Consider the following 8,931-nt stretch of genomic DNA (forward strand, 5'->3'; position numbering starts at 1 on the left):
GTGTCACTGGAACCAAGCTGTACCTGGCTGCTGAGCTCGTACCTAGGGCGAAACCGGTCCTGGGTTTCTTGTGTTCTGGTTCAGGTAAGACCTGGCTTGGCAGTTCGGGCTGGACTGTTCCCAGGAGGAACAGGGTTAAGATTGATTTGCATATGGCTGAGTCCAAACTGGGTTGGTGTGGTGAGCATAGGAACAATGGGTTGGAACACCACCCCGAGCTATTGCCAGGGGTTAGACTTATTGCAAGCAGCCTTCTATCACCTTGTGTGAGTTTCATGACCTATATTAATGCAATTCTATTTCTTGACCATTTTGTAGTTAGTGTTTTTTTGTCTCACTGACCAGTTTAAGAGCGTTCTCCATATGTTTCTATTTTGTTGCCACCAAACTTTCAGCCATTCATCATTGGTCTGTTGAAGTGTCATTCATGGTTAGCTTCCTCTAACCACAGCATACAACATAGGGCAATGATTCAGCCCTCTTCAGCCCTTGATTCTCGTCACTGTGAGCCTCTGAAGAAGAAATCGTTTCTCCTCTCAGCCCAAATTCCTTAACAAACTTTACTTCTTCTTGAAGTGAATTTTAAAAAGAATTGCCTGCTATGGGACTTCTTACTTAGAGCTCCCGGGCCTGGATCTTTAGATACATGCAATGCTGAATAGCATTCTGGGTAAGAAACAGGAGGAGCATTCATTTAGACTATAATCCAGATACAGTCCCACCTTCATTGAGGGCTCCAGTTGCTGTAAGAACATTTAAAGTCAACAGGCCTCTCAGTGGTACGCCCTGCTGAGTGAGGCTGAAAATGTTTATCTGAATGGGCTTCTGCTGATGTTGCTAGATAGGTATGGATGGCCTGAAGATGCCACGTTGGTAATGTCTATGGGTCTGATTCACAAAGGGCCTCTGCACTTGTGCCGGAGGCCCCGCAGTCGTAGGGGAGTCTCTGTACTCGGGGAGGAACTTGGGACGGAACTTGGAGCAGAACCTCTTCATTGAGAATTCTCATAACACAGATTCCACCCAGAGTGTGGAGACTCCCTCACGACTGTGGGACATGCGCCATGAGTGTGGAGACTCCCTCATGACTGTAGGGTGTCCGCCACAAGTGCGGAGCCTCCCTCACGACTGTGAAGCCTCTGCCACGAGTGTGGAGGCCGTTTGTGAATCAGGCCCAAGGTATCTAGGAGAGAAGCATGCGGCATAATTCAAACAGCATCGACAACTAATGTTGTTAAGATTGGGTTAGTTCTCTCAAAAATGTAAACAGAATTTATGGGATAAAACGTCCTACAATTTGCAGAAACATCTGCGGATCATGCCCGTATGTTTTGGGGGTGCCGAGGTTCCCTGTGGCAGTTTGCACAGGTAAACGTGGTGGGGCGGAGGGGTAGGTGGGGTGGGGGGTAGTGGAATTCGACATACGACGGCATAGTGAGAAGTAAACAAATAAATAAAGCCACTTACCTTGCGCTCGCCGCATCGCTGAGTCAGCGATGCAGCAAGCGCAAGGTAAGTGGTTTTATTTATTTATTTACTTCTCACTATCCCGTTGTATGTCGAATTCCACTACCCCGCCCCCGGCTCACCGCCCCACAGCACTTACCTGTGTGAGCCACGACTGCAGGTTTTATTGTTTTTTGGGAGTAAATCATAATTTTATTGAGGAGGCAATTGATAATAGCATTACTTTGGTTCCTTTTCTAGTTCTTTGACTGGGGAGGGCATGAATGCTGTAAATTTCGACCCTCTCCCACCAATTACAGCCAATGTTGCAGACTAATAATCTCTAGAGACTGGAAGTGGGGTAAAGTCTCAAATAAGTGGTGGTGGTGGTGTGGCACCTTAACCCGCTCTGAGAGCCATGAGATGACGAGGACCCCCCAAAAAATGAAAAAAGACAGTCCTATCAACCAGCCCTACGGCCAGATTTACCACTTAAGTGCCACTAGTCTGCCACTAAGGGCCGCACTGACCCGCTGGTTGAAGTAAACGGTCCCGGTTGTCCCACAATTCACCTACCCCTCACCGCTTGCTACTTTGCCTGGCATCAATAGGCCGCAGTGTCCCAGTGTCGTGCTGGTGTACCAAAATGTTTTTTGGTAAACAGTGATGGGCATAGCAATTCCTACTCCTAAATTCATGCTGCCCAAAGGAAACTCTGGACATGGTATGTGCACATGCACACACTTTGTTATTTAATGTGCAATGTATCATCTGTGACCATTATCCCTGGTGCATCCTGTATGCTGCAACCTCCCCGTGCTCTGCAGTGTGATCAATATACCTAGCAGTCCGTCTAAAGAAGAATGAATTGTCTTTGGCAAATGTTGTCTCTGATGCTCAGATGTTTTGCAGATTTTCAGGGTTTTGCGACAGTCTGCTACATCTTATGTGATCTGTAACACCACCCTTTTTATTTTTGCATTTTTTCTCTTTCCACAGAAGGACAGACGAGACACCTCCAACTTTGACAAGGAGTTTACCCGACAGCCGGTGGATCTGACACCGACGGACAAGCTCTTCATCATGAACTTGGATCAGAACGAATTTGATGGCTTCTCCTACACGAACCCCGAATTTGTGATCTCCGTTTAAGAGTGTTGCTTGGAGGGGCTGGTCGAGATGTGATGTCAGGAAGGGGGCCAAAGAGCAAAACCCTTGTCTTCCATGGTGCCTGACCACACAGCCTTGTCCGGAGCGATGGAGATGGTGGGTGGTTGTAGGCTTGGACTTGCCCGTCCTGGGTTCCATCCTCACTTGGTTTCTCCTTGTTGGGGTTTAAGCAAAAAAATGACGCATCGCCTCAATCTGCAATATAAGCATCTGGTGTGTCCGCGTCCTGGCCCTCCGCGGTGTGCACAGAGATGACGACACATTTGTCTATGAAACCAAACCTTGGCGGTCAACACTTACCAAACTCAAAGCTGCCGTTTCGCCACCGGGAGGTGGCTGCAGCGTCACCATTTTGTCAACTGCATGGTTTACTTATAGGGGATCTTTGTCAACGTCTGCCAATTGTGTGTCTTTTTGTTTATTTATTTAATTTATTTTCAGAAGAAACTTTGTTAAGGGTTTTTACGGCTGATGCTGAGATATATGTTCTTGTACTCACAACACATTTGAACTGTTGAATGTTTCTAGCTTCAAGGAAGACTACATCTTCCCTTGCATCACTCTCTGGTCACTCACAGCCCTCACTCCTATCAGAGCCAGACCAGCCACCTTCATGGTCATAGTGTCTGCTGGACCCCTAGGTAGGGGGTGCCCTGGCTAGTTCCATGATGGACAGATGTCATGGATGGTTTAATGCAAGAATGAGTCAGTGTCCGAGGGATGTGGGACTAGATATATCGGTGGGAGAAAAGGGGGCAATGTTGTGTTCCTTTGCACACTTCTGGATATTTGGTCAAAAGGTACCAGAAGCTAAAGCTTTCCTCGTGAACAAGAAGTACAGATTAGCAGAAGTGAGAAGTGACCTCACATCCAAACGCAAAGCCATTCGCAGTGCAATGTTCCTTAGACCAGGAACACCAGCCACTGTGCAAGCTTCCTGGACCCTTAGGTTCACCAGGAGCAAAGCGAGCTTCGCTCACACAAGCCAACTGGTGGGGCAAACATCCCTAACAGAGAGATTTACCAGCCAAAGTTCACACATACAACAGCTCTTGCAGTGCTTGTGTTCACGCAGGCCAAACAGCATGGGCAGTGCAACCTGGGAAGAGGTAGGTTAGGTAGCAAGTAAGTAGTAAGACCCTGCTCCAGGGGATACTTGCAAATTGTTCCATCAGGATTTTTTTTACTAGAAATAATAACAAAGTACCCCTTGTACTAACTTTTCAAGATCTGAACCATCGATTTCACACCACTTTTTCCCTGAGCCATGTCCTCTCTCTGTCCTTCCCAACAAGAGACCAACGTCTGTGAGGTCACGTTTCATTTTCCAGACTATCCGATTGCCTATTAGTGCATCCATAGAGGGTCTGTTCTGTTGTCCAGGCCTTTGTTTCTGTTAGTTTTGTAGCCAACGTGGCGGATAATCCTGTGCCAGTTTCATTGGAATGCTGACCCAGGCCAAAAAAGTGAGCCTCTGTCCAATGTTGCACACTGGAGACAGAAGGCTGGGAGGGAAGTGTTTCAGGAAAGACTTTATGTGTTTATATATTTATTTATTTATTATGAAAGCTCAAACTAGACCAAAGCTAATTTGACACTGTACAATGATAAAAAAAAACATACAAAAATATGATTTTAATAATAATTACAAAAGCAGACTGCAGATACGGATACAGATACTTAAATGCAAAAATCAAATATAGTTTCAAAATGGAAACCAATTTAGCCAAATGAGTTAGTGCCAAATCGAGCTAATTAAATGTGCGTTTTAATTGTACTTAATGGCTCCCTAGCATTCATTCAATATGTAAGAGACAAGCAGGGTATTATTCGTGGGTGCTTGTCTCCCATGCTCACAACTGCGCTATTCATTCATCCTTCTCATTTGTGATAGCCCATGGCTCCCACATCCATGATTCCCTCATCCTTCACTCTCATGATAGCCTATGGCTCTCATCTCCAAGATTCACCCGTCCTTCCCTTTCATGCCAGCCTATGGCTCCCACCTCCATGATTCCCTCATCCTTCCCTTTCATGACGGCTGATGGCTCTCACCTCCATGATTGCCTCATTCTTCCCCCTCATGATACCCTATGGCTCCCACCTCCATGATTCCCTCATCCTTCCCCCTCATGATAGTCTATGGCTCCCACCTCCATGATTCCCTCATCCTTCCCCCTCATGATAGTCTATAGCTTCCACCTCCACGATTCCCTCATCTTTCCCTTTCATGATGGCCAATGGCTCCAACCTCCATGATTCCCTCATCCTTCCCCCTCATGATTGCCTATGGCTCCCACCTCCATGATTCCCTCATCCTTCCCCCTCATGATAGTATATGTCTCCCACCTCCATGATTCCCTTATCCTTCCCCCTCATGATAGGCTATGGCTCCCACCTCCATGATTCCCTCATCTTCCCATATAATGATGGCCCATGGCTCCAACCTCCATGATTACCTCATCCTTCCCTTTCATGACAGCCTATGGCTCCCATCCTTCCCATTCATGACGGCCTATGGCTCCCACCTCCATGATTCACTCATCCTTCCCTTTCATGACGGCCCATGGCTCCCCTCTCCATGATTCCCTCATCCTTCCCTTTCATGATGGCCCATGGCTCCCACCTCCATGATTCCCTCATCTTTCCTTTCATGATGGCCCATGGCTCCAACCCTTATGATTCCCTCATCCTTCCCTTTCATGACAGCCTATGGCCCCCATCCTTCCCATTCATGACGGCCCATGGGTCCCATCTCCATGATTCACTCATTCTTCCTCCTCATGATAGCCCATGGCTCCCATCCTTCCCATTCATGACGGTCTATGGCTCCCATCGCCACGATTCACTCATCCATTCCTTTCATGAAAGCCCATGATCTCACCTCCATGATTCCCTCATTCTTCCTCCTCATGATAGCCCATGGCTCCCATCCTTCCCATTCATGACGGCCTATGGCTCCCATCTTCACGATTCACCCATCCTTCCCTTTCATGACGGCCTATGGCTCCCATCGCCATGATTCACTCATCCGTTCCTTTCATGAGAGCTCATGGATCTCACCTCCATGATTCCCTCATTCTTCCTCCTCATGATAGCCCATGGCTCCCATCCTTCCCATTCATTATGGCCCTTAGCTCCCATTTCCATGATTCACATGTCATCTTGACAGGTGGTGCATCAAAGAGACCGTTCTGCTGTTGTCGGTGTGCATAGAGGCCTTTGACAAGATGGCCGATCACCATGAAAAGTTGGCAGATTCCGTTCAAAAGGCATATAACAGTTACAATCAGCAAGAAAGGGAACTAGTATTTCGCCAGTATATTATACCACTTGTATTTAACAGGCGGACTGGGGCTTGCCGGGTCTGCGGAAAGGGTGCCTACACCTCTTCTTTGCAAGCTGGGTCCACAATATGAGTGACAAATTAGCACCCACTGCAGCGACCTCATAATCTGCCTTCAAGGAAGATTTAAAATAATTTTAGCACAGAGTCCTCTTCGTTTGGTGAGGAATAACTCATGAGTTGTATTCCACCATCTCTTTCTACCTGAAATACAGTAGCAAATTATGACCCCAGAAATATGTTTTGCTCCTTTAAGAACCATGAAGGTATCCATAACCTTAAGAAACTCTAATAGAACAGCTACATGTAGCACCCTGTCACTGAAATGGCGTGGTGACCTCAAAAATAATATAATAAATAGTCCTGAGTGCAGATCAAAGTTTCAAGTGAAAGAAGGCAAGGCTGGAAAACAAATATAAGATCAATATAGACGCTGGAAAGATTTATACAGGTGGTTACAGGCCCTGAGCCCGAGCTATAGATCCAACTTGCAGGAGAGGACCTATAAATAGAGAGAGGGCCTTTAACAACTGGTACATGTCCAGAACAATGTTCAGGCATCGGCTCTGTGAAACCGGGTCTGCACAGAAATCCCCTGTTCAGTGGGGATTAACTCATAAGAGCAACAATTCCATGAGGAAATGCAGGATGTTAATGGTAATTCTGCCTACCTTGAATTTCCTGATGGAATTCCTCTATACCCGTCAGTGGAACCAGTGTAAATAGCACAAATCCACCACACTGAAACCATGATCATGAGAAGTGATCAAACATCTGTACAGGTCGGCATTAGTTCCATCATTAAGGCTTTTCTCAGTTGCACCATTGCAATTCTTGGTCAGATTTGATTTTTTTTATACATTTCTCTCTTTAAATAATGAAAGAAACTTTAAATGTCATAGATCTAAATAGAAATTTATAGTTTCCTCAGAATTTCCAGGAGATCTAACATGTTCCTCTAACGAGGTAATCCCAAAGGTAAGAAAAAATGGGTGAAATTAAATAAAAATCAGAATTCCAGTGGTTGCTGTGGGCCATAGGTAAAATAAGGGGTACGCTGCTACCCCTCTAGTGCACCATTGGTACAACAACCAGATCCATGCCAGGTTTTAAGGATACCCAGTGACCATCAAATGAATCCCTTTGCATTCCCTTGTATGTATACATACCCCCCCCCCCCCCCGGTATCCTGGAAGGTTTGCATTGAGTTGCTCCTTTTACACAATGTTGGCCATTGGCATCAAGTATAAGATGGCATGGTTTTTCACGCTAGGACCCAGAGCCCAGAACCAGTCAGACCAGCCAACAGCAAAATGGCACCTACACCCCAGAATGACATCCTCTTCCCAGAATGCACTGCTGTTCTTGCCCATCAAGTGTCCATTTTTGAAGGACAGGGATTATGAACCTCTTGTAATATAAACCAGGCCCTAATTGGTTACTACATTTATCTATCACACTTTCTAAACAGCTATGGGGAACAAAATCCGTGTTACCGCTTTCACGATGCCAAAAGACTCTTTTATGGGGTGTCATTTTTACAATAGCAATAAGGCCCTCTCCTGGGGTCTCTTCCAGTCTAATATGACAAGTTTATCTCTGTAATTTGTGTTAATTGACATTATAATGGAGATAGTTGCAAAGGTTATGAATTACAGAAGAAACACATGGAACACAATACCTGGAATGCGCAGGTGGCCCCCGGGGGACTCGATTTTATGGCAGCCTGAAGCTGAGCTCCATTATTGTCACTTGCAGTAATACATGGATGTTAACTCATTTCTGTTTCCTGCATGGATTGTAGAAAAACATGGATTAAAACATGAGACTATATGCTTTCAGTGCTGTGTATCTGTCTCTTTTTCATGTGACTACTACAGTGAAGAAGGATGTTCACATAAACAAAGACCTGTAGAGGTAAGGCAGTGCTTAATTTGTGCTGGTGGTTGCAGTTGCTTGTTGCTGGAACTCACTTATTTTTCATCATTAGTATTTGATACAGAGCAAGAGAAAGAAAGGAGAATAAGGGAGATGAGAAAGAACCAGTAAGAGTGAGATAAAGAGACAAGACATGTTGGGTGGTGGAAGAAAGAAGTATGGGTTGAACCAAGGCTAGGCAGCCTTGGTGTTTGGCAGTGCTGGTGATGGGCTTTCAAGAAAATATTGCCCCCCACCCCCGCTGCAGTTATATATAGATGTTTACAAATTAGCCACTGCTAAAGACAAAGCTGAGCTACCCAGGGGCCTGGCACCTTAATGTTGACTACATTATTTTCTGAAAAGGTTGCTGTTACCTGAAGGGCCTCACCTGGGTTGAATGTGTGAGTTTGTGGTTAAAAGACAACGTGAAGAGGGAGCTCACATCAGATGCAAGGAGATTCTCTCACCTGCCAATCACTTACATCGTTCTATCTATTATCCTTGGCTTTGCCTGCCTCTGATAGGCTGACGTCTCACTTCCTCTCCCTCTGTTCCCTCCTGCCTTGAATCCTCCCTGGGACTTGCCCTCTTGCACTGCTCCATTGCTAGTGACCTAGGTTTGTGTTTTAGAAATACAAAACACACAATGAGCCCTCTACCAATCAGAAACGTGATCACAAGAGCCTACTTCTTTGCGGCTCCTAGCGCCGCACCACTGCTCTTTGACCAGTGCAAAAAGGAAAAATAAAATCATAACAACACAATTTTCCTATCATTTTATTTCTCTGTACTGAGGCAGTTTTACGGGGCGGGTGGGCTGGGCTGTCATCACAGCCAGCAGGGTGAGGAGTGGTGGGCACTTAAGTGCGCATGACGGTTTGGCCGGCCATCCAGGACTGGCCAGTCATGCTCACTTAGCATTTTTTCCACCCGGAGGTATTGCACAGCCTGAGTGGAGATCATGCACATGCTCCCAGTCCTCGTCTGAGTGCTGAACCACAGTGCTCAGACCAATCCTGATGCTGATGTGATGCTGGTGACAGCAGCAT

The 8,931-nt window shown here is 46.0% G+C and overlaps 1 protein-coding gene across 1 annotated transcript in view; it reads left to right on the plus strand.

The window, feature by feature from the left end:
• The window catches only part of PRKCB (protein kinase C beta), a 1,047,370-nt gene extending 1,039,567 nt beyond the window's left edge, over positions 1-7,803 (plus strand). Inside the window, exon 17 of the mRNA XM_085629465.1 lies at positions 2,446-7,803. Coding sequence (XP_085485591.1) covers positions 2,446-2,598 — 153 coding nt within the window. The 3' untranslated portion in view covers positions 2,599-7,803. The remainder of the gene's footprint in view (positions 1-2,445) is intronic.
• The last annotated feature ends 1,128 nt before the right edge of the window (positions 7,804-8,931 follow it).

The sequence above is a fragment of the Triturus cristatus genome, chromosome 10 (assembly GCF_964204655.1).
Source record: "Triturus cristatus chromosome 10, aTriCri1.1, whole genome shotgun sequence".
Classification (NCBI taxonomy): Eukaryota; Metazoa; Chordata; class Amphibia; order Caudata; family Salamandridae; genus Triturus; species Triturus cristatus.